The sequence below is a fragment of the Siniperca chuatsi genome, linkage group LG10 (assembly GCF_020085105.1).
Source record: "Siniperca chuatsi isolate FFG_IHB_CAS linkage group LG10, ASM2008510v1, whole genome shotgun sequence".
Lineage (NCBI taxonomy): Eukaryota > Metazoa > Chordata > Actinopteri > Centrarchiformes > Sinipercidae > Siniperca > Siniperca chuatsi.
This window is the reverse complement of record NC_058051.1, coordinates 27,956,378-27,981,569: the sequence shown is the minus strand read 5'-3', so window position 1 is coordinate 27,981,569 and position 25,192 is coordinate 27,956,378. Positions and strand designations below refer to the sequence as shown.

Genomic DNA, 25,192 nt, shown 5'->3' with positions numbered 1-25,192 from the left:
AAATACATTGCTGGAAAGTTAATAAACAATGACCCATTCATTTTCCCTTTTCAATATAACTAATATAACCCTGTCCCTGACAACTGTCATGCCACTCATGCTTATCACATCTGTTTGCTATGTTAGCAAGGCAGCTAGCTAGCTATAATTTATCTGTACAGTCAGTAGATTGAAAGGTAAGTACGAAGCCTTGTTTTGATCCGCTCACGTTTGCCATGTTAAAGTTACCGCATTACGCTGTTAATACAAACTTAACACTTCCTATATGCGTTTCAAATTAAAAGCCATCTAGCGTTTCAGTGGACAGAAACCCTTTTATTGTCAAACATTTGCAGGAACGTGTTGTGGAAAACTCATCATTCATGGGCTCTCATTGCATTACACTCAGGAGCAGCTGAGTCACGTGCGACACCTAGTGGTAAAATTCGGTATTAACGGTCCAGTTAGGGATTTGGCTTAATATCAAACCAGTTTGAAAATGTTTACATCAGCCCAACCCTAGTTGTACATGAATGAGATTTATTCCTCTGCAGCGGCAGTAAACACAACACACGGGCCGCCGATAACTGCTATATTCAGAGCTTAAAAAGATATTTAAGGCTGACGAACGGTAACATTAACCGTGATAAACAGCAGAGCTATGACAATGTACTGACACTCCCCTACAGACAGACACACACACACAGCGGAGAGCCTCTCGTAGTAGAGCCACTAGCTCCGCTAAAACAGAGGTACCCACACAGACTCTCTCAAAAGGGGCTATAAATGTGCTTCTAGTAACTGTCAAACTCCACCAGACTCCCTGTCTGTCCAGCAGAGACAGAGAGTCTGATAGTAGCTTTACTCGGACTCCTAGCTCTACGTCGCACTACACTGAGTGGTGGTCACTCAGTCTGCCCCCATATCCCTTGACCCTCCACACCACACCACACACTACGTAGCCACAAGGCCACGCCTCATTACAGTCGTTGCTCCCTCACTCCTCTGTTGCATTTTTTTAAAATATGCTGGGAGAGAGGGTTCTAGCAGAGTTTGGTGGTGTAGTTACCCTTTAATGTTAGTGGTTCCACCTGTTCTTTTCCTGCTGTGACAAGTCAAAATGTCTGCTGTGAAAAAAAGTCAATTAGATGAGATTAACATGAAAGGCACTTAAAACAAAGCCTAACCCAGTCTTGTAGGAATGTAAAGTGGCAAACCACAATTAAGCGATTATAATTTTCTGCAGATCGACAACCAGACAAGAGATCTTCATAAGAGAATACGCATCCACCAGCTTTAAACCTACACTTATCAGCACCAAAATGTGTATGGAGCTATTAGCTGATTATCAAATTAGTTGCCCATCAAATTCCTTTTGATCGACTAAGTGATTAATCGACTAATCATTTTGGCTGTAGTGCACAGTGAAAAGAATCAAGCACAAATGTTCAAATACACTGGCTCTCACTGAGGTGCTCATCACACTGTATTAACACACACACACACACACACAGACTGTAGCTAACAAATATAAACTAAACTACAACCAGCAGTGGTGTAGAGCACAGCCATACCTGAGCACACAGCACATGAGCAGCAGATGCTGTGGGACCTGTGCTGGGTTGAGGAGGGCTGGGCAGTCAGAGCGTAGGCAAGCCAGGAAGGCCCTGGTTCTCCTGGAGCGGTCCTCACTGGCGCGACCCAACCACAGCCGCCGCAGGTTGGGGCAGGTCCACTCCCGGAAACACAGGGCCGGAACCAGCTCCGGTGTCAGGGCTGACTTGGCTTTACCGCTGCTCCACTCTTTCACAATCACTGGAGGAACTGTAACACAGAGGCAAGAGAAGTATGTATAAAAATGTACAAGGTTTGATATAAAAGAAGTGATGCAACGTTGGTACTAACAATTCATTAGAGACAATAATACAAGTGTTTCAGTGCCAGGCTTTGGAGCAGGCTGATGTAGCTAACAAACTCCTCCAAAGCTGCTAACGGTGAGTGTGCAGGTAGAGGTTCAGTGTGTCTCTCAAATATGGGCTGTTGTGAGAGACAGTCCTGTGATTTAATTCCCATGGTTGAGGGAACCTTTAGAGAACAGACAGACATTTCTCACAGCAGATATTTTCACTTTTCATTTCAGGAAAAGCACAAGTGTAACTGATACCAATAAGGATAGCGCCATTACATTTAGATATATTAGTGAACCATGCTAGTAAGCCAGCATGCACCATACCAGGGCCTTGCAACTGGTATACCTAAATCGAATACAGCCATTATTAATGATATTATTTACACCTGTGTTTGGCAAATCAAAATGTCATCCGTGGGAAAAGCCTTCAGAGTAGCATCAAAGCTGCAAACTTTTTATAACAAGTTCCCCCCTTCTTAACCAGTTGTCTGTCAAGTCAGCAGATATATATTCACTACAAATCCACTTCTCACTCCTGAAGGGAACAGAGAAAAAAATAAAGGCAAGAAAAAGATTTAGACATAAGTGAGTCAACAAATAAGATATCACTGGTGTGGTGGCCCGGTAGGAGTCCAATTGGAAAAATTGGAGGTGTTGAGGCTACACAACACACTGTATAATAACATGAAAAATCACCCAGCATCCACACACTCTAATCGGTGCAATCTTAATTTATTAGGGCTGTCTTCCGAATCAGGATTTCGACACTTCAAACCAATGCATCAACTTGGAAAGGAAGCGGGTCGTCTTCGGTATATTAATTTGTCACGTGATTGTGGTTCATGCTTTTTCTTAATGTGTAGATATTTGGTCATTTTTTTTATAAACACTCAACATTACTACTGATGTCTTTTCTTCAATACACCTTACCTACAAATATGAGAAATGTATTATTCACTCCCCCTGCCTACTTAGTGTCAGTTCAGTGCACCTGCAAAGCCGCCCCCACACTAGAATCAGCCTACGTGAATCTCATGTTTTAACTGTAAGACTCACATTTTAATGCCTTTGTTCATGTGAAAACATCAGATTTCTACACAGTCAAAGAAAGTAAAAGTGTGCGTAAAAGTGTGGGTCACAGTTCAGTTGTAAAATCCTAGCACACCATGGAGCGTGTCTCCTGCCGGGCTGCTGACAGCTCTATCAGCCGAAGAGTAAATCATGCTGGACGACAGTAGAGGAGTTTGTACCGGCGTCTGGTTCAAAAGTAGCCGACTTCACTGACAGTCAGCACCGGAGCTGAGAGCGTCAGAGCAGAGAGTCGCCGCTCTGCCCTCTGCCTCCATCCCTCTTCCATCACAGTTAGTTTTGTGGTTAGGTCATTTTGAGATGTTGTAAAGTTTACAGCCTGCCATGATGTTGCTCCTGCTCTGTACAATGACGCAGCAAAAAGGAAAGTGCAGTGATTCGACTGGCAAAATGCGAGTCGACTCCGGGTCTTCTCGACTGTTTAGGGGGCAGCCTTATAATTTGTTGATGCAAGCTTTTGGTCAAGGACCTTCTTCAAGCATCAACAGATGCATAAAGTGCCCCAGTAAAAAAGACAAGCTTCAGTGGGGTAGAAAAACGTGTCTAAGAGCCCAGGTGGCCATTAAACCCAACTTCTGTTCTACTAGCTTTCTGTTCTCACTGTGTTTTGGCATAAATGGTTTCTTTCATTGGTCTTTCTAAAAAGCTGAAACATGATATTAGCATTTTGCTAGCAGTGGTGCTAATATATGCTACATCTCTGTGTACAGCTGATACTAGATACCGTTATCATATACTGCAGGGTAGTGCGACCACAAAAACTACCGATCGCAAAATTGGGAAAGACACCACCACCAGACTCCACGTAACCTTGTCAATGAGCCTATGTCAGGTTACAACAATCAATAATTAGCGTATATTCAATATCCCCATATTCTAAGGTTACATGATAAAACAACCAAAAGGTTTCCCTAAAAAAATGAGGCCACAGTTGCCCTCATCTATCTGCTTAGTCCCAGGACCTACCTTCCAGGGGAGCCCTCTTGCGGAGAGCGAGCCTCTCCAGGCGGCGGTGTGTTTCAGCCAGACTGAAGAGGACGCCATAGGCATACTGTCTCGCAGCACGGAACAGCAGAGAGGCAGGCGGCAACTCAGAGTTACACTCATCCTCTATACACACTGGCATCTTCATCTCTCCCTGAGGGATGCGGTGGGTAGAAAGAGAAATAAGGACAAAGGGAACAGTAAAGGGAGATTACAGGGAGGACCAAGAGTTCTGACGAGGTTGATATATTACCTTCATCGCCATTTTTATAACCCTTGTTTAACTGGACAAGGTGATTTAAGGGCCTTGCAAAGATAGAATATATGCTTGCAAACATGAATGTCATCTAAGTGAAGAAAACTGTTTACCTTGGTCAATATGTGGAAAATCTGGGGGTACATCAGTCCTCTTCTGTGTCTGTGCTCGGCTACACGAAGAACCTCAGCGCTGACCTAAAATTAAAGAACATGGTGACAAAATGAAACTTTTCCACATGACCTACAACTGTGCTGAGTCATTTGGTTTGAAAATATGTGTTTTTTTTAATCTCTCATGGACACACACCTGAGGCAGAGGTGGCGTGGTTATGTCCATGTGACTCCGCGTCGCCATAGACAACAGTGACGGAATGTTTGACCCGCTCCCGTTGCCTTGAGAACCGTCTCCAGAGGCCGAGCCCCCTCTTCCAGCAGGATCGTCCCACCGAGAGGGCTTGTCCGTCAAATGGCTAAGAGAAAGGGTACGTGTGTGTTTAACACAATGCCAAAGCTTCTGCAGAGAAAGCATTTCCTCAAACACATTCTGAGCTGATGAAACAAGTTTGCGCTCAATGCTCACTTTGTTTCAATAGTTGCTATTAGAAATTAGCAGCAACACAAGCCTCTCAGAAACTTAACACACTCTACAACAAGTATAAGGTGTCCAAATTCAGACTTTTAAACCTTATTTTTGGAAGCCTGATGGGTCAACAAAGCATGTGAAGAGACACAAACTCCAAAAATCACATGTGTATCCCCAGTAGATGGTGTTCCCTGCTGCTTCATCCTCCTCCTCCTCAGTAGCTGTAAACTCTGAATCTCTAAAACATAGCTAGGCTACTTTACATTACACGTACGCTTGTTGACAAAAGCGTACAGTCAGTCAGTCAACAAGTGAATGTGATATAGAGCTGCTATGGACGCGGATCTGATATCAAACTGGCTTTAGGGATTTCTTGAACAAGGCCTTAAATATTGGTCCAATCCGATACTTATATTTACCTAAATGTTAATTAAATATATATCTGACACATTAAAACAACAGGTGTAGCTGCTACATTTGGTACACCTTATTATACTATATTATTATTAGTTTAAAAGCTCAAATTATTCACATGATATGAAAGAAAGCTTAACTGGGAGAAGACGTATCACTCTGTTGGAGATGTTGAAACTAAAACACTAACGGTTGTACAGTAGTGTTGTACAGAGCGGAGGAATCTTTGGCCACGTACTTGCAGAGAGCACTCATCGAATTAACATTAATTAGTGACAGCTGATATGATCTGCCGCAGGCGATGTTTGACATCGTAACCAGCAAAAGTGATGGTCTACTTCAGCTAAAAAAGAAGTTGCTACCTGAATTTTTTACACTGCTCTTTGCTTTAAGAAAGAGAGGAAAGATAACAGATTTGTTAGCGCTGGAGGTTAGCAAATCTGGGTGTCAGAGTCTCTCGCACTGGGGAGCCTTTCATTTTCACTCGTATATGCAGTGAAATGTCTGTCTTAAAGGAGACAGCGCTTCAACACTAGCAGGCTGAGGTGGACGAAACAGTAGACTGCAGTAAAGAAAGCATCGGCGTTGATCAGGTTTATTTTAGCCGATACTGAACCATTAAAATATGCACAGAATTTTACTCATTCACAGTGTTTCCTGGTTTAAAAAAACCTTATATATTTTCTTGGTGCATAAGAGAGGACAAGAGATAAATGTATCATAGTGCTCTTAATAAGGCAAACAAGACCATGGCTGCAACTAATGATTACTTTCATTATTGATTTATCTGCTGATTATTTTCTCAATGAATCGCTTGGTCTATAAAAGGTCAGAAAATGGTGGAAAGCGCACATCCTAGAGTCCAGGTTGACTTGTTTGGTCCGACCAACAGTCCAAAACCCAAAGATATTAAGTTTACAATTGCAGAAGATGAAAGAAAACAGCAAATATTTACTTTTGAGAAGCTGGACCTAGAGAATTTAGGCATTTTCTCTTAAATTCATCAAATCGGATTATCAAAATTGTTGCAGATTAATTTTATCGCTTCAGCTCTAAACAAGATGCACATTTAATCTTTAAGCTTTCCTTGTGATTAGTCAAAACATGTTATGTAAAGTGCTTTGCTCCACCTAAAATGCCAAAATCCCCTTTTCACTTAAATATAATTAGGGAGCTAACAGTTTGCTAACACCCGAATAGTGTAAACACGACTTTACTTTCTGTGCGTCTTACTTTGCGTTGCTGTCGTTGGGTTCATCTCCATCTGATGACGAGGAAGGAGACGGAGAGGGACCAGACTGAGTGCTGGTGTGATGGTTGGGTAATCGACTTCCCCCCTGAGTGGAATCATATGGAGCTGACCAATCAGAGAAGCCCATCTTGCTCGTCAGTGAATCGTTGCAGTCTTGAGACGGTGGCGGCGGGTTCTGGAACAGAGGGGTGGAGCCAGGTCCATATGGAGCATTTTGATAGGGTGGCTTTAACCCCGGAACCTGGGGAGGAGGGAACTGGGATTGGACGGAGAGGAGAAGAGAAAGAAAGGAAAATGGATTGGAAAACGAACAAAAGAAGCACAGGAGCAGACAAGACGGAGGGGGGGGGGGTCTCAGGGACAGGAACTAATATTGTCCTATTTTATCTCAGATCAAACTAGAAGCATCTAACCAAGGCGGGTGGGAAGATTTGCGCACCCTCCTCCCTTAGCCATTTTTCCCCCTAAATGAGCACATGCCACAAAGGGATTTCAAAGAGCAAAAAAAGCTTAATCCACATGTAGATTCATGTAGAGCAGAGAACAAATTACACACACATCAAAGAGGACAAAGGATTACCAAGATAGGGAATCTACCTGATTCTTTCCAGGCTGCATCGGTCCCATGTGGCCAGGTGGTCCCCCAAAGGGATTGGGTCCATACCCAGGTACTAAGCATGGAGAGACAAAAGAACAAGGATGTAAATTCACTTTTTTTTCATAAATACATATTTAGTAAGCTAAAAATGATTACATAACGGTGTAGACTGTTGGTTCTGTTTTCTAAACTTGTTTACTACACACAGATGAAAGAGGAGGGCCCCATGTTGGGCGAGCGAGGTTTGGAGGCAGCTGAGAAATACTCCACAGCTTTCTTGAATCGCTCCACCTTGTCCTCCATACGAGACTGGAAAGGAAGGAAACAAAGCATTATGTTGACTACATAACATGCTGGGATTATTACACATCAGTTGCTGAGTAATTCCCCTTCAGACCAAAGCAAGGACCTGGAAGAAACTCACGTTGGCTGTTGGTGTTCATTTGTCAGCATGAGTTTTCCAAACTGACTTTGCGTTAAAACACGGATCTGAAGCAACTCAGACTTACTATAAAAGCGTGCACACAGGTGCCATTAATAACTACAGGATGAGTAGGGTTGGGTTTTAAAAACCAGCTTCATTTTAGATCTGGATCCTAATGAGTAAAGGATAAGGAAGGCAATATTCTTTAATTTTCTTATTATGAACAAATCCACTAAAAAAATCTCCAGTTTAACAATGTGTTAGTCCAGCTCTCAATACTTTCTGACTTCCCTACTGTCTGTGGCTCTCAGCCACAAATCCATTTGTTCCTATTGACGACAAAAATCACCCAGTGTGACATGTGGCTAATTTATGTGTTTTTAATGGACCTCTATGGCACAGAAGGATAAGATATATCAGGCTTTGGATACACAGACAATACTTGTTAGTAGGATACATTCATTGTTGGTTTTGGTCTTTTCGTGTGATTTGTTGACGATAAGACAAATACAGAATATCACCAGACTTATCATTTAAGGTCCAAGTCTAACAAATGTCTCTACAACTGGCGTCTGCAGCTGATGATGGAATATAAGTACGTACTGCTGCAACTCAGATGTTTACTGGACTCACTGAACATGGCAGTGCAGCTCCACTTTACTTAACATGAAAAAAAGAAAGAGAAACGCAGTACTTGAGGCAACATTCTCACGACAGAGGGAAGCTCCGAGTCCTTTGCTTAAACATTTATCCGCCGTACATCAAGTCACAGCTATTTGGTCATTTGAGATCATGCTGGGGCCAGTACGACCAGCTTTTTAGGTGTGTGTAACACGGCACACAGTTAAAACTGATTTATTTAGTTGACGTTGGCCAAACGATAAGTAGAATTAATATTACCAACTTCCTCTTTGAATTGCCCCAAAAGATATTCAGTTTCCTGTCATATATGACCAAAAGAAATCATCAAATCCTCACATCTGAGAAGCTAGTATCACTAGATTTTTAGCATTTTTGCTTGTAAAATGACAACAAAAGACAACAATTTTGATAATTGATTTGTTTATTAAATCAATTATCAAAATTGTAGTCAATTCATTTTCTGTCGATCAACTAATAGATGAATCGACTAATTGTTTCATCAAGTATCCATTACATCTACTGCAGTTTTAGCTCAGCCACCACATGAGGCAAACGCGTCTTCCCCTTACAGCAAGAGGACAAATGAGATGGACAGGGTCAACAAATGTCAGAGCAGTGACAAGACATACACTACCACTCAAAAGTTTCACCTGTTATATTGATGTTTTTCTTCCTTCCTTCAATAATGGCTATTTTAACATAGATTAAAAAACAGTATAATTATACACCAAATGTATTATTTACATTTGAAAGAGTTTTATAATAATTAAATTATTAAAAACTTCCATTTAGTCGATGTCCCCACAGTGTTGCATGACAGGGGAGAGTACTGTTGTAACCATTTTTCCCCCAAATACTCTTTTTAATTTGTTTTCCAGTCCAGAAAAGCGTAAGTGACTCTGGATCATTTTTGAACCACAACTGTGCGATTGGGCTCTAAATATTTTGGGCACCCGTTGGTCTTTGGGCCCTCTGCAGTCTCCTCAGTGGTTAGACTGAATAGGTTTAATTTCTCAGTCCACAGTACGTTCAGCTGATATTCCTGATCCAGTTCCAACTGTGCTAACCCTAAACTAACCTACTATTTCTATTGTGAAGTTTTAAGATTAGCTTTGCTAAAGCAACACGCCTGTTAATTCCAGCTTGTTACAGGCATTATTGTGCACTTGATACTGAAACAGGAACCTATTCCTGTTTAAATCTGCAGATTTTAATGCTCAGCTTCCAATTTCTTTTACAAACGACTGCTGATTTCTTATATTCTTATTTAACTGTTGCTCAGAGGTATCTTTGTCTCTTTCTGCCCTTTCAGTTGTCAGTCTGGTTGAACCATCGTACAGCGTTTTGTTCTCCCTGTACAAAACATTACTTTTTTCCTCCTAACACTTCATACAAAATAACATCTATTTGTAAAGAAGACTTTCTACAACCTGAAAGCATGAAAGACCATTCAAAAATATAGAGTATGCCTCTCAGCCATCTGACTATACAAGCTTTTATGGCAGGCGGATCCAAACTTTTGAGCGATAGTGTATAGTATATTAATAGACTCGACAGGAGTAAGGATGCAGATTTGATCAGACGCTACCATACTCCAACCCTACTTCCTCACTCACAAAGACACTTAACATGACTGGAGACCAAATTTACACTTTTATAAATCTGCAAATGTATCTTTTATGTGTAATCAACACTGTAAAAATTAAAGCAGCTTCTTCTAATGAACTGAAACTAGAGAATCCTGTAAAGCGCATGGACTTGTATGAAGTGTGGTGTAATTCCATGGTTTAGCACTGATGTGTGAGGAAGTTCAGATGCTGACTCAGGTCTTGAGTCAACAGTGATGACCTACTTAATGTACGGTCAGAAATGAAGCATTCGTTATCCTGTGTCACATGTTTGAGATGGAACATGTAAATCTGTTTCTATCAATTCAAATTAAACCCAAAGAGGTTGACAAAAACTAATGAGGACAGTGTACACATGACCTACCTGTGACTGTTTGAAGACATCTCTGGCGATGACGTCGAGGTTTCCCAGGTCTTTGATGGAGGAGACGTACTCTGAGACGGCCTTGATCACCACCTCGCAGGGCGGCAGCACCAACTGATGGGCTCGCACCTGAGACAGCGACAGTACAAAAGGTTTTAATCCACATATACCTGCTTGTGTGGGGAGTAATATTGTGAAAGAGTCACATGAAGATATTTATCTGTATTATTTATAATTTTATTTAACGGAAGTACACTAAAACATATTACTACTTATTGTATTGCTGTGTTACTAGATGGCTGATCACTTAGACCACAGTTAAAAAGGCAGGACTGGAGGTTATCTAGTTTTGAAAAAGCATTAGTGCCGAACCAATCTACTGGGTCACTCAAGTTACAAGCTGATGGCCTTTTACAGATGTTGGCATTGTTCCATAAACAAAGATGATACCATTACAGAAGGCATTTGTGCTATGTTTTGACTTATAACCAAATAGGCCTATGTTTAATTTTATTATTAAAATTAGACCTTTAAACAAGACAAGCTCATAAATTATTTTTAGAACAGGTCTTAATAGGGAGTTCGATTCAAAGATACATTTTGGTTATCCAAATATTCTCTTGCAACCAAATTTGAGAGATAACAGAACATGCCTTTACTTCAGGCTATCGCGCTAAATAAGCTGCATCTAAATCTGCTCTTGTCTGCCTCAGAAGAGTTAAACATTTAATTCCCTCTGTTGTTGCAGGACATTACTCAAAATCTGTGTATTTTATAGGAATGGATCAAAGCTTGTTGAAAATGTAAATCTTCATGCAGATCAGCACTGACTTAACTTACTGACATATGTCCTGTTCTATTAAATTGCAGAATTCATTTAAGGCAAAGCACTGGCTACTAGAGGAAATCCGGTGTCATTATTAAGCAATAACACACAACAAGGTGTCCACATATGTGCAAATAACAGACAAAGTGGAAGCGAGGAATGCTAGGCAAGCAGTGAAGTGGCGTTTTCTCCGCCCAGTGCATTGCGTTTTCATATATCACACCACTTCTCAAGTTATCACACTTTTACCATGACCACTTAGCACGTAAATATTGGCTGAGATGATGAGAAATCAAGACAACTGCAGGCAGACAATGATTTCTTGATTTCTCATCATCTCAGCCAATATGTTCTGCACCAACAAAGAACGTTCAGAAACCAGGACCAGGTCTTTACATGTGCTAAGTGGTCATCCACCAGGATACGGTTATGATCATGTATATGAGTAGCCAGGTTTTTCACGTTACAAGTAAACGTCATATCCCGAATCTGATCAAAAACAGGACAAGACTCAAAACCAGGACACTAGTGTGCATGTAAACGCACTGAGCGACCATGACAATTTGTCTGGACCATGTCTTAAACAGTCTTACATTATAAACCAAACTTTTTATATTTCACATATGTTTCATGTTTGCAGACAAGTGTTGGGAAATGATAAGATGCTCTGAAGACAAAAATATAAATTACTTTTTTATTCTGGTGTGCAATTGTCATTTTCTAATTATCTGGACATTATTTCTCCCTATAACTGAACTATCTTTTCTTGATTCATTCATTCATTCCAATCATTTCTATCAAGTTCATGATTTTAAGATGTCGTTAATATAAGTCAACATTTCCTGCAGATGTTTCCCAATAAAAGCCTTCTACTGATGGGAAAGCATGATGGCCCCTAAACCACTGAAAGGATTTTATTGTGAAAGAGCAGCACTCAGCAACAGAAAATTAGAAATAAAAGCATGTCCCAAGTAAAAGTCTGGTTCTGTTAACATTTGAGGTAGATCAGGGATCATGTCACTATTTAACTAATTACAGTATTATGTGATTATTAGAGCTAACATTTTAAGTAATAGTAAGCTGCGGTTGGCAGAGGACTTTGAACTTTGAATTATACGATACCTTGAGAGAAGCTAGTGGGTGTTCTGGTCCCAGCAGACTCCAATGGAAGGCAGCCAGGTCCTCATCAGGCAGTATATGATTTCCTACAAGACAGAAACTCCTTCAAATGTTTGCTGTGCCAATGAACAAGGACGACAGACAAAGAAGGGTGCCAAAAATACAACTCACAAGTAGGAGAGCGTCAAAGAGAAATGTGGGATACGTGTTTGATTTTGTGTATTTGTGTGTGTAGGCTGAGGTATGCTGCTCGTTACCCAGCAGAGCAGCAAAGCAGGGCAGGTGCTGTGTCTTGAGCCCGAGCTGCCTGGCAGCCTCAGACAGCAGGTACTGGTGTGTGGTCAGGTTCTTGCCGTTCCAGCTCAGTTTGAGTGCGTGCGACGAGAAGTAGGCGGGTACGTTGCAGAGGGCAAACTCAGAATCCTGAGCAATCAGACCAGCAAATCCAAAGTCCCTATAGAGAGACAGCACTTCCTGGTGGTGGTCCTCCAAAGTCTGTACAACCTGTAGATGCAGAGGGGACAAACTCAGTCTGCTGTGTCATAAAAACACAAACTCTGGATGGAGTTTGAAACATGGCACCTGCATTTGCATGCTGCTAGGATTAACCAGGTTTGCCATGTGTCAGTTTTTGATTTTGTTGTCATATTTCGAATAAAAGCACAGTAGTTTAGAGCTGCAACAATTAGTTGATTCGTTTATCGACAGAAAATTCATCTGCAACTATTTTGGTAATCGTTTAGATCGTTTTTAAGCAAAAATGCCAAGCTTTACCCAGTTCCAGCTTCTCCAATGTGAGGATGTGTGGCTTTTCTCTGCATTATATCATTGTAAACTGAATATCTTTGAATTTTGCACTGTTGGTCGGACAAAACAAGTAATATGAAGACATCCCCTCTGGGAAATTGTGATGGCCATTTTTCACTATTTTCTGGTGTTTTAACTAATGGAGAAAATAATTGGCAGATCAATCGATAATGAAAATAATCATTAGTTGCAGCCCTACAGTGGTTGTTTCTGTATAATTTAACAAAGACCATGAAACAACATCCTTAACAGAGTAAACGATGGACTGGCAACTGTGAAACGGATCAGCTACCATGCTATCAGTCAATGCAATATACTCAATTTATGATGATCGAGATTACAGACGAGCAGTGGTGCTGACACTTGACACTTTGAATACCAACAAAATAGTTCCACGGCCCATGAAAACAATTATTAAACCACTGTTTGCTTGCAAAAATAAATTTGTGGAAAATTTGTGCTGCACCAATCAGTTCCAACTCACTGGTGGTGGTGCAGATACCTGGACCTAGGGCAACGTAATTGCTCCGGAGCACACTCATGTCGAAACCAATTGGTGAGTGAAGTGCGTGGTTATGCCAGAGAGAGAGAGAGACAGAGAGAGAGAGCAGGAGCGCTTCACGATTATGCGAGAGTTGTTATGTTAATCTTGTTAATCTACATCAGTGTTAATCAGTGTGAAAACTAAATAATTACAGTTACTTCATTAAAAATCTGTTTAATGAGCTGGTAATCAAATCTCTGTCTTCAAATAAATCCAATATGGGGTAGGGATGGCAAGGCTGATTATGGGGAAACTGTTTTAAGACAGACTTGTTCAACCTGCTTAATATTTTCTTGTGTCACTCACCAATAATAAAACTGAAACTAATAACCAATTTCAACAAACAGAATAACACATACAATCATTCCAAATAGACAGAGTAAACGTGCAGTACATGTAAAGCTGAGTAGGACACCAAAGCAACAGCTGCACTGAGAGGAACAGCAGACTTTAGTGAAGGTGTAATTCTAGCAGAGGTGAGATACTGGAAGCGGCAGAAATAGGACTGTTTCTCAGAATACAGGTAGGAAAAACAACATTACTCACATGGCAACCGTGAGTAATGATGCTGTACATGCAAAAGGCGCATCAGAATGTGATGTGGGTGGGATTTTTCTATTCTAACAAGCATCCCCGTACACACTGTGGCATTGTGTTTTGTTTTAATACTAGCACGAAAGCAGACGGGAAGGTAGATCAAAGGCAAAAAGAGACAGCTAGGTAAAGCTGACAGGAGGGAACCTTGAGAGGCAATCAGCGGTTTAGCTGCATTTATGGCAGGCCTTCAACATAACGTTATGAATCACATTGCCTTTTTCAAACACATCATGTTAAGTTATTTTTTGCCCCATACTGAGATGTCTGCTTTGGAGAGTTAGACATGACATAGTCTGTAATTCACCTTACCGTATTCTATATAAACAGGCTAACAGTAGTAGTAAGGTAGATTTAGTACATCCACTTTACCCTACTGTATTTTGTATCAGAGCAAATACTATTGTGCCAAGAGGTCAGATGCATAAAAACATTTTTTTAACGGAAATGTTCTCAATCACCAACCAACTGAAATGCATAAAATAAGTAATTACAAATGTATGACTGTCAGGCACTGGGGACCTATAAATAGTCTGCTCACTCAGCAGTTGTTCAACATGTATGACAGGTTCACTGGGTTCATGTTATGTAATATATAGGCTAGACTAGGTCATGCTGTACAATACATGTTTCTAACACCTCTTGATTAGGATGCACAGACTGGTTTAGGCAGCAGCAGCAGCTTCATGTATCAAAAAATATATATATAAATCTGTTGGACTGGATACCTTCCTCCTCCCAGTAGACCATCCCAAATACATCCACCAGAGCAGAGCAGGCCCACTACAGGCATCAGCTAGAGACAGAGATATATGCTCTGCTGGCTAGAAGCAGCCAAAGCAAGAGAGCATGTTTGCCAGATCAGGTCTGTATTTGTGTATAACATTACACAACTAAATCCCAGACTGATTTATTTCAGTGGTTAGGGTTGGTAGTCGCACTTGCTCACCAACTGGAAGGAGTTAAAACAGCGCTGCATGATGCAAGCTACTAAATGGGCGTGCAACAAGAAAGGGCAAGTGTTAAATGAATGGCACACCATATGACCACAATAAAACAACTTCACACAGCTATGATCACATTGCTCACCCGCACTCGGAAGCGAAACATGGCGAGGCGGACGCAGTGGCTGAGGCAGGCCGGGGGCAGGAACCATGCCCGTGGAGGCGGGGTGGCCTTGCTGCCGACGTGGTTGACTATCAGCTGTGCCGTCTGTCTCTGGCCCTGAGCTCGCCGCGCCCACTCGGGCCAGCGCTCCTTCCCCAGTGTGCCGTTGAAAACCACGACCAGCTCCAGGCCACCCTGGTACAGGCATGCCTGTGACAGGGCAGCCAGGTAGCCCAGCATGGCGTTCCACTCGCCCCCGCACACCCAGTCCGTCTGGTAGCCGCCGTAGAGGCGCTGCAGGCCGGAGTCAGCGTCGATTAGGATCCTGGCAGGCGGGGGCGGGGGAGGCATGGGCCCGGGGTGATGTGGGTGGTGGTGGTGTGGGTGATGGTGGTGAGGGGGCTGGCGGGCCGCGGTACGGGCAAGCTTCAGGAGGTCCACCGGGACTGCGGCCCCGGGACACCGCTTCTCTAAATACTCTTGAAAACCCTGCACTCCCATGACGGTGTTGTTGAGCCTGTGCGTCTGGCCGGGAGCGGGCTCTGAATACGTTCTGTACGCCGTGTTTGTGATGTGATGTGGGGCGAGACAGTAGCTAGCTATGCACTTCAGGCAAGCTAACTGGTCTCCGATGTAGTGACTAACTGTAGTTTAGTTAACCCTGCAAATCAACTTATCTGACACCCAGACTAGTGAAATGAGTCACCATGCACTGCTGTACAAAGTGTGTCAGCTATCGTTACTTATTCCGAGATATCGAAATGCCAATTTTTCAGTTTTGGTCGTGGGTGCTCAGTTTAGTGTCCATCCCTGTGGATTTTTGGTTAGATGCCAGCAAGGCCAGTGTAGCTACCTACAACCAGAAAAAGTTCAACATATTTCCTGCTTCCATAATTTGGCTTTAACATAACCAGCTTCAAAAATGGAGTTGGCAGCAAATAACGGAAATGCAGCAAGGTGGTGGATATTATTGAGAAATGCCTACAAAATAATTATCCTGCTGGTTTGTGCACATGAAACAGATGCAATACTGCGCATTAGTTAGCAACCCACAGGCTGGATGGCCAGTTCGCGGACATGATGTTAAACCGAGCAGCTTGCAAAATCGTTATTTTTATCTGACAGCTAAAATATTTGACATTTATTCTGCGCTAGTTCAGGCAAATTTCAGCACGTGTGTACCGGTAGCTTCTTGACTCGCAGGTGTCAGATGATCAATTAAAACAAACTAACAAGCTGTGTGCCTGACTGACTGGCTAGCTGTACTAACGTTTGCTAACTGTGTGGCTAGCTGTTAGCTGCTGGCAGGGTCCCCGGCGTGATTTGACGCGTCAACTCCCGAAGACAAGTCCGGGGCGGACACGACGTGGAATGAAATGGATGTTTGACGAAATAAAAGAAAAGTAACTAAAATAAAATAAAAATAAAAGCCCGATGGTGCCTCCCTCGCTTTCTTCCACACTCACGGCTTCATGTTGCAGAGGGGAACATTACTTCCAAGCGACATCAGCCATCTTGCGACTTCCTCGCGGCCCAGTGGAGTGGGAGGGAAGGCGGAGGGGAGTGGAGGGAGGAGGCAAAGCCGCGGGGACGATGGGAAATGTAGTCTACTAACTCTATCACGTCCGACCAGGAAAGCTGTGGTGAGCAGCAGAAATAAACTACAACTACCGGCATAAGGATACCGACGGCGACGGTTGAACGAGGATAAAAAAAACTGGAGAGTAGAATTTCTCCAAGTGGCCCACAAGTGATTCAAGTACAAACGCCGCAATTTGTCCGTTTCCCGTCCTTAATGCTGCTCTTATACTCTACCTACTTGCATATCAACATGTAAATATTCATAATATAACGCTAGCTAACTGCTGTTGCTGCCTGTAGGCCGATGCTAATGTTACAGCTTCTGCCTTCATAGAAGTATTTACTTTTAGTGGACACCAGCGAATTTAAAAACCAAACGAATTAGTCGTTACTTGTTACATGAGAAAAAACACTGAGTGGTGTAACAGGTAGAATGGCGCTGTCCCGTTCATGTTATTTCTTTGTGTGTATGTCGCCTCCCTGTGGTTCAGTTCAGTGTTCTCGGAGGAAAAAAAAAAAAAAAAAAGAAGTGCTCTGGTGAAAAATGGAGAACAAACTAGCTAACTAGGCCACCGGGCCCTCGGGGCTCTCTGTTAGAGTTGCCATGGTAACATGGAGCTAGCTTGAAGGACTGTAACTTCACTGTGCTCGTATCTTTGTCTCCGCATCCTCTCTGGAAAGAACAAAAAAACAAAACAAACTATGTCGAGTAAGAAACCCTTTGTGGATGAGTGAATGTGTGTGGATGAGGGAGAGTGTGTGTGTGTGTGTGTGTGTGAGAGAGAGAGAGAGAGAGAGATTAACGGTGAGCGCGCAGCACGCCCCCGCCCCATGTCGTCCATCCATCCGCGGTGAGAGTGAACATGACGGCCCGGTCTGTGCGGTCCCTGTCCGGAGCCCTGAAGCCCGTGTTCAGCAACCGGTTGGCCAGGGTAGGAACAGTTTCTGAATTCACCAGCAGACAGTTAACAAACTCCTTTTCTTTTCTTTTTTTGTGTGACATTTTAAGTGTTTTAGCGCTACTGGTTAAGTTACCAGAACAGCGGTGAGTGCAGTTAAGCTGATTAACGGTTGGTTTAGCGTTAGTTGGCTAACTGAGCTAGCTGGGTTTATGTCGCTGTCCTTTCAGCACCACTCTTGTTTGCTGTCAACTTAATGCCAACCGGAAATTCCTGCAGAGGACATTTACTGCTACTTGAGCAGCATTCCTCTTTTTCTCCCAAGCGAGATAAGGCTGTAAATTCATGCTTAAACTGCTCCCTCCAGAGTCATAAATTATTCAAAGACTAATAGTTGCCACTTAACAACTTCTCCTCCCCACCGAAAAGGACTGAAGAGAACATTTCGACTCAAATTCCCAAACAAAACTTTAAAAAAATATGCATTTACTGTAGGTTAAAAAAAAAGAGCATATTCACAGGATGAACCCATGTTATATACCAGCATTAACTAAGCACATTTCCAACGCTTGTTGCATTTTTTAGATTAGATTCAACTTTATTGTCATTGCACAGAGTACAAGAAATGCAGTTTAGCATCTAACCACAAGTGCTAAAAGCAAAATATAAAGTAATATATAGAATAAACAGTAAGGGGTAGATGAATGAGCTGTACAGTATGAACAGCCTGAACATGTGCAGCAGTTACAGTAGGCAAAACATATAGTGCAGGTATAAGTGCAAGTAATGGCAATAATGAGACATTATATAGAGAATAAACAGCTGGAGGTATGATATGAATACGGTGTATACAGTATAGATCAGATATATACAGTATGGGTATGTGAAAGCAGATATAGTACAGGTAAGTGTAATGTGGCAGTAGTAAGTAAATGTGAGCCAGCGGCAGTCATTGTGCAATGTTACCAAATAAATTCCTATAATAAGACCACAGCTCTGCCTCTGTCGAATATAAACTCACTTAGAGCTGAGACATGAGTCGTTCTGCACAAAATGAATCAGCCACGATTTTGATAAGTGATTAATAATTTTAATGAAATCATTTTATGAATCAAAAATGCCTCAGATCCTCTGCACCCAGCACCTCACATGTGAATATTTGTTAGTTTTCTACGTCTGTAAACTGAATACAGTTTGGACTGTTTGTTGTACAATATGAGTATGTCAACTCAGTGCTCTGGGAAATAGTGATGGGCATTTTACACAATTTTCTGACATTTTATAGACTAAATAAATCGATTAATTGAGAAAACAATCAGCTGATTAATTGATCATGAATATATTTGTTAGTTCATGCCTTAAACTCGCCTTGACAGCCAAAACATATTGTAAATTCCTGACTGCAGTGATACTATCATCTCATCAACTCAAAAAGAATTACTAAACTCAAATAAATGTCAGGCTTGTGATTTATTTATCACTTAATTTATAACTGCTTTGCAAATAACCACCTTTTCTCTGTATTCGCAGGTTTATGGTGCAGCTACATGTAATCAGAGACACAAGTCCACTTACACTGTAAGTTATTCAGGATACAAAAATGAGTAGCTGTGATTTATGAGGATTCAACAGCGAGTTTGTCACCTCCGGAGCTCAATCAATAGACCCACACTAGGTTTCCTAACCTGATAACCCCACTGTTATATCAAACACGTCAACATGTCTTCACTGCATGTCCACAGCAGTGTCATTGTTGTTTTGTCTCATCAATGTGCTTGTGATGCCACCAGGAAGCTGCTGGTCACTGCGTGTCTTCCTCCTCCTCTTTCTCCTACTAACCTCCCTGTTTTCTCTCCTCCGTTCTGAATCCCTCCTTCCTCCATCCACCCACTTCAGATCATAGTGAGTATGGCTGCTCACGACACACACAGACAGCGGTGTAGCGTGTATTTGAACTTATTAGAATAGCCAAAAGTTTGTGCCGTTGTCTTTCCAGTAGCTTAGAGTCTTCTGTGTAGTGTTTTTTAGGGGATGCATCTACTGGATTGTTTGGGGAGGAGTTTGACTTCCTGTGTTTGTGTACGTGCACGCGTTACAGGCTCCACCGGCACGGTATGGAGGCAGGCACACTGTGACTTTGATTCCCGGAGATGGCATCGGACCAGAGCTGGCCAACCACGTGCGTGAACTATTCCGGTGAGAATCATCCTACACACACACACACACACACACACACACACACACACAGTGTTGGAATGACGTCAGTAATCGACTCATACAGTCACTAAATGACTCAGTTCTGTCATAGTGAAGTGATCTCCATCTGTTTTCAGGTTCTGCTGTGTGCCAGTGGACTTTGAAGTTGTCAACGTGGACTCATCTATGGCCTCAGAAGATGACATCAATAATGCCATAATGGCTATCAGACGCAATGGAGTTGCACTAAAAGGTAAGTATATGTGCGTGTGTATGAAACATGTTTCTACAAGGGCTCTGGACAATCTGTAAATGTACATATAAGTCAGAAAATTATCACAATGTCCCACAATGTATATGATATACACTCAGTTGCCAGTTTATTAGGTACACCTAGCAAAAACTAATGCAGTCTAATACAACAGTCCTGCAATGAATCCTCCCTTCATGAAGGTTATGATGTTCAGTTTTGGTTGACACTGTTTCAGAGAGGTGTTAATTCAACTGTATGATCATTTTGGAGGATGTAGTTTGTGGTGCTGTTGAATTGCACTATACCCGTTATACTAACAGGTGTTTCTGTTATTTTGCCTCCCCCCATTGATATAAATGGGGTGGACAAAATAATACAAGGAAGGATTTATTACAGGACTGTTGTATTAGGCTGCATTTGTTTTAGCAAGGTGTACCTAATAAACTGACAACTGAGAGTATTTATTTATTATTTTAAAAAGAAGACAGCCTAAAGCCATGCCAGCAGCTCTGTGAGGCTGTACTTAGCACAGCGGTGCGTTAAGCTGAATGTTACCATCAACTTGCTAACATGCTGATCAGGTATAATGTTTATCATGTTCTCCATCTGAGTTTAGCATGTTAGCATGCTAATAATCGCTAATTAGCACTTGCTAAAAAGCTCTGTGAGGATTTCAGCATTTGTAAAGTGAAGAGTGCAACTCAAAATTTGTTACCTTTGAAAAAGAAATATCTAGCTCTGTCATGTCTCTGTTTTAGTCGTCATTCTTTAGGTGTAACTTTGTTTGTGTATCCAGGTAACATTGAGACCAACCACAACTTGCCACCATCCTACAAGTCCAGAAACAACCTGCTCCGGTAAGTCCACCATTTTTCATCTTTCATCACTTTTCTTCTTCCTAATCTAAACGGTTTCAGCTGTAGCATTGATACACAGCAGTGGGGTTAAAGCGTTCAGTCCTGAGCTTCGGCTCATCCTTATCTATCCTTCTCCCTTTATTCCCGTCATTCCCTCATCCTATCTGTCTTTCTTTCTGTTCCCCTCTCTCTGCAGCACCACTCTGGATCTGTATGCCAATGTGATGCACTGCCAGTCTCTACCAGGAGTGAGGACGCGCCACAGCAACATCGACATCATGATCATCAGGGAGAACACCGAGGGAGAGTACAGCAGCCTGGAGCACGAGGTGTGTGTTATATGATTCATAATCTCTTTGATGGTGAAATACATGTCGCTCTGTCTAAATCATAACAAATCCAGCCTCTGCGTATCTCCAGTCTCTCTCTCTCTGTCTCTGCAGAATGTACCGGGCGTTGTTGAATGTCTGAAGATCATCACCAAAACCAAATCTTTACGTATCGCTGACTACGCATTTAGAAGTGCTCGGGCTAAAGGACGCAGACGAGTCACTGCTGTACACAAAGCTAACATCATGTCAGTTTCTGATGGCTCAAAGGCCCTGACTCTGCCTGTTTTATGTCTCTTTTTATTTATCTTTCTCGTCGTCTATGAAACACATGATACATCTTAATGTGTGTGTGTGTTTGTTGGAGCAGGAAGTTGGGCGACGGCCTCTTCCTGGAGTGCTGTAAGGAGGTTGCCAGCGGTTACCCTGAAATCACCTTCGACAGCATGATTGTGGACAACACTACCATGCAGGTAGCTACGCCACACTGCTCATTTTATCATGTGGCGTTTATATCGTGAAGGGTAACAAGGATCACGTTTAAAATACAAAGATTTTCTACAGTTGCATGATACATTAATTGCACTTACATATACTTAATACCTAGTTACTCCCAGCCCCAGCCCCCTTATTCATAGCTGAAGGAACAAATTTCTTCAAGCAAATATGTAGAAATGTTCTGAAATTCTGTGTTATTTGTGTGTGTGTGTGTGTTAGCTGGTTTCCAGGCCCCAGCAGTTTGATGTGATGGTCATGCCCAACCTGTATGGCAACGTTGTGAGCAATGTGTGCGCCGGGCTGGTTGGTGGGCCGGGCCTGGTGCCTGGAGCGAACTATGGAGAGGACTACGCCGTGTTTGAGACGGTGAGAGGATTCGTGAAGAGTAAGAGGCGATAAGAGAGCAGGGAAAGGGACAATTGTGTTAGCAAACAGTTGCCGATCTACACATCCATCAAACACGGAGCAACATTATCTTTCATTATGAGTCGTGTTTCTGGCCACCTGGCAAATTTAAGCCCAATATTCACTCTCCTTTTAAGTTCTGTTCTGGTCTCCTGAGAAAGAAATCTGCCTCTTTAGCTGCTAAATGCTCCACTATGTTCACCAGCTACTCGTTATCTGTGTCTGTCTGCAGAGTTTTTTGCTCTGATAAACCCACCTCGTTTTTTTTTTTTTGCTGAGAGCGGTGAGAGTGAACCAAAACAATGAGCTTAAAGATGCTAAAATGCTCCCTATAGATGAGGGCGTGGGTTCGTCACTACGTGCAACACCGTTCACATTACACACGGTCATTTGATCCATTGTTTGTATAAAAATATTGATTAGTGCAGCTTTAATTGTTTTCCAAACCTTCGTTGATTTAAATGTCGAATGTCTTGCAACATCAAATGGATTCACAGATATCATAAAAAAGAAAAAATATCCATAATTATGATAAAAAATTAATCAGATTATCCTTTACTCTTACTTTAGCCTTCACGCTTCACTTTAAATTCTACAGACTTAAATAAGTATTTTCCAAAGAATTCCTCTTCAGAGTTGAGCAACAGCACATGCAGTAACGCTGTAAATAATCAAACGTTAAAGCTGCTACATCCCTACATGTTCCTACAATTATGAACTCTGTTCGTCTCACCATGTTCTTCTACGTGCAGGGCACCAGGAACACCGGGAAGAGCATCGCTAACCGCAACACAGCAAACCCCACGGCCATGCTGCTGGCCTCCTGCCTGCTGCTGGATCACCTGAAGCTCCACGCCTACGCCAGCATGATCCGCAGAGCCATCCTCTCCACTGTCACTGAGACTCGGGTACGCCCCATCACACGCCTCAACATCTGACTGATGACCCTAAAATGTCCAGTAATAAACTACTTGTAAGAAGTTTGTAATTGGACAGTGTGGATCCTGTCAAAGATCTGCTTTGGGCCGTCCTTTTAGTCCAGTTTGAGAACTCTTATTTGCGGCAGGAAAGAACAGAAAGAAATATTACGTAGAACATATTTCTGGTGTTTGATATACAAACTTCCACCCAGTGATGATGTGTTACATGGAGAATATTCTGCTCACACTGTTTTTGCTCCTTTGTTCCCCAGCTGCACACTGCCGACCTGGGAGGCCAAGGCTCCACCTCGGAAGTGGTCCAGTCCATCATGAATGCTGTTCAGAGCACCGGGCCCCGGACACTGAGCGTCTAGAACAAACACACACATATATATGCTAAATCTCTCACACAGCAGAGATGTGTATATTAGTATGCCTCTCTTCAGTGGGTCTTCTATGCAATTTCATAATAACACCAGTGAGTTGATTGATAGTAACACTGAAATGAAACTACACACAAACAGTTTGCATGTCCATGCAATAGTTTTTATTTCTTCATACGTAATGAAGAAATATAGTAGTATATAAAAGCTCTTGTTTTTTGAAGTTGATTGAGCACCTTGTTTGCATCTATACTTTACCTATTTCATTAGTTTATTTATATATTGTGGTTATTTTATTGGTTTATTTATATATTATTAAGTGAAACCAGTTGTTCTTCATGCATGTTCTTCAAATTTAACTTATTTTAAATCAAACAGCTGTTGTTCATCTACTGAAACCCAGCTGTCCTACTCCTGAATGTTGGGCAGCTGCTGATCTGAGCCCTACACCTCTAATAAAGCTCATGTCCCTGTAGCTCATTCTTTTGTCTTCATTGTTGTCTGTGTTGAAGCAAACATGTATGAATGCATGCCGCACTGGCTTGTGTAGACCACAGGGAGGACACTTATTCAGTTTGTTGTGACTGAGTGAAACTTCACTCTCTTTTAACTTAACTTGGGAGTAGTTGTGTTTTTATTAGAAGCAGTAATAATAACTATTTTTAATGCACATTTCATGCAGCACAAAGTGCTTCGGGTTTAAAAACAATACTACAATAAAATGTTTGATAACAATACCATAAAACATTAAAACAATAACAATAAAACCAAACAGGAATAAATAGCAAAAATGAAACCTTAAGAGCTGACAGAGTGGGATTACCCTCATTACAAACCAGATTAAAAGTCTTATTTTTTTTAAATACCAGGGGAGTTTGCTGTTCTAAGAGTCAGGAGGGTATTCTGCAGCCTCATCCGATTTCTTGTGGGAAACATGAACTTCTAAAACAAAGCCGGCGTAAGATCTGAGAGTTCTTGTTGAAACATAAAATGAAAGGCAGTCGCTGATGGAAGGTGCTATTTGTTATGTATGTCTTTATAAACAAGTGAAAAGACTTTAAAATCAATTCTGAAAGACACAGGAAGCCAGTGCAGTGTCGCAAGCAGCGGGGTAATGTCTTTTTTAAATGTATTAGTTAAAATCCTGGCTGCATTAAGTGTTTTTTTTTTTTTTTTTAAGATTTCTTAGGTAGCCTGGTGAAAAAACGAATTGAATAATGGATGAATTAATTCTACCACTAGCCCGACTGTGTAGTCAATGCCTGATATATCTCATTCCTCTGTGCCATAGAGCTCCATTGTTGTCTAAAAACTATTAAAAACCAGTGGTGGAAAGTAACTAAGTACATTTACTCAAGTACTGCACTAATAACATAACTAGTAACAGCATAATTTTGAGATACTTTACTTGAGTATTTCCATTTACTTCCACTTTATACTATTACAATTCAGAGGCAATATTATACTTTCCACTCCACTACATTTATTTTGCAGATTCAGATTAATAATACAAAATATAGTCAACAAATAAATGATGATGTATTATTATTATAGGTTAAGACAAAACTTTATTGATCCCGGGGGGGAATTCACAAGCCACCCAGCAGTATATAAAGTAATTAAAATTAGCCCAGCAACATTGAAGTGATGAACACATTAATGCATCAATAATTACAATCCAATAATATAATAAATTATTCTGAAATGAGCCATTCTGCATAATGAGTATTTCTACTTTTGGTACTTTAAG

The 25,192-nt window shown here is 41.6% G+C and overlaps 2 protein-coding genes across 3 annotated transcripts in view; one reads left to right on the top strand and one right to left on the bottom strand.

The window, feature by feature from the left end:
- fam120c (family with sequence similarity 120C) overlaps positions 1-16,656 on the bottom strand; it is a 29,757-nt gene extending 13,101 nt beyond the window's left edge. The window contains exons 1-11 of the mRNA XM_044210076.1: positions 15,104-16,656; positions 12,327-12,573; positions 12,073-12,155; positions 10,125-10,253; positions 7,273-7,375; positions 7,066-7,139; positions 6,450-6,724; positions 4,527-4,689; positions 4,331-4,414; positions 3,944-4,115; positions 1,554-1,803 (exon numbers count right to left, since the gene is read on the bottom strand). Coding sequence (XP_044066011.1) covers positions 1,554-1,803; positions 3,944-4,115; positions 4,331-4,414; positions 4,527-4,689; positions 6,450-6,724; positions 7,066-7,139; positions 7,273-7,375; positions 10,125-10,253; positions 12,073-12,155; positions 12,327-12,573; positions 15,104-15,622 — 2,099 coding nt within the window. The 5' untranslated portion in view covers positions 15,623-16,656. The remainder of the gene's footprint in view (positions 1-1,553; positions 1,804-3,943; positions 4,116-4,330; positions 4,415-4,526; positions 4,690-6,449; positions 6,725-7,065; positions 7,140-7,272; positions 7,376-10,124; positions 10,254-12,072; positions 12,156-12,326; positions 12,574-15,103) is intronic.
- Positions 16,657-17,337: 681 nt separating this feature from the next.
- Positions 17,338-23,917, top strand: LOC122882574 (isocitrate dehydrogenase [NAD] subunit gamma, mitochondrial-like). 2 transcript variants are annotated; one of them, XM_044210084.1, is made up of 12 exons: positions 17,338-17,634; positions 19,132-19,179; positions 19,498-19,503; positions 19,700-19,797; positions 19,935-20,050; positions 20,847-20,907; positions 21,104-21,236; positions 21,351-21,484; positions 21,607-21,709; positions 21,954-22,100; positions 22,892-23,047; positions 23,332-23,917. In XM_044210084.1, exons 1-12 carry the CDS (start codon positions 17,566-17,568, stop codon positions 23,431-23,433), a joined length of 1,173 nt encoding a protein of 390 aa, XP_044066019.1. In that variant the 5' UTR covers positions 17,338-17,565; the 3' UTR covers positions 23,434-23,917. The 2 variants fall into 2 exon arrangements, with proteins under 2 accessions (XP_044066019.1, XP_044066020.1); XM_044210085.1 differs by lacking the exon at positions 19,498-19,503.
- Positions 23,918-25,192: the final 1,275 nt, after the last annotated feature.

What these genes read in the sequence shown, in the direction of transcription:
- LOC122882574 (XM_044210084.1), top strand. Translation starts at nt 17,566, where the DNA reads ATGACGGCCCGGTCTGTGCGGTCCCTGTCCGGAGCCCTGAAGCCCGTG. An exon ending in CACGTGCGTGAACTATTCCG is followed by an intron (nt 19,798 to 19,934) that starts GTGAGAATCATC and finishes ATCTGTTTTCAG; the next exon opens with GTTCTGCTGTGTGCCAGTGG. An exon ending in GTACACAAAGCTAACATCAT is followed by an intron (nt 21,485 to 21,606) that starts GTCAGTTTCTGA and finishes TTGTTGGAGCAG; the next exon opens with GAAGTTGGGCGACGGCCTCT.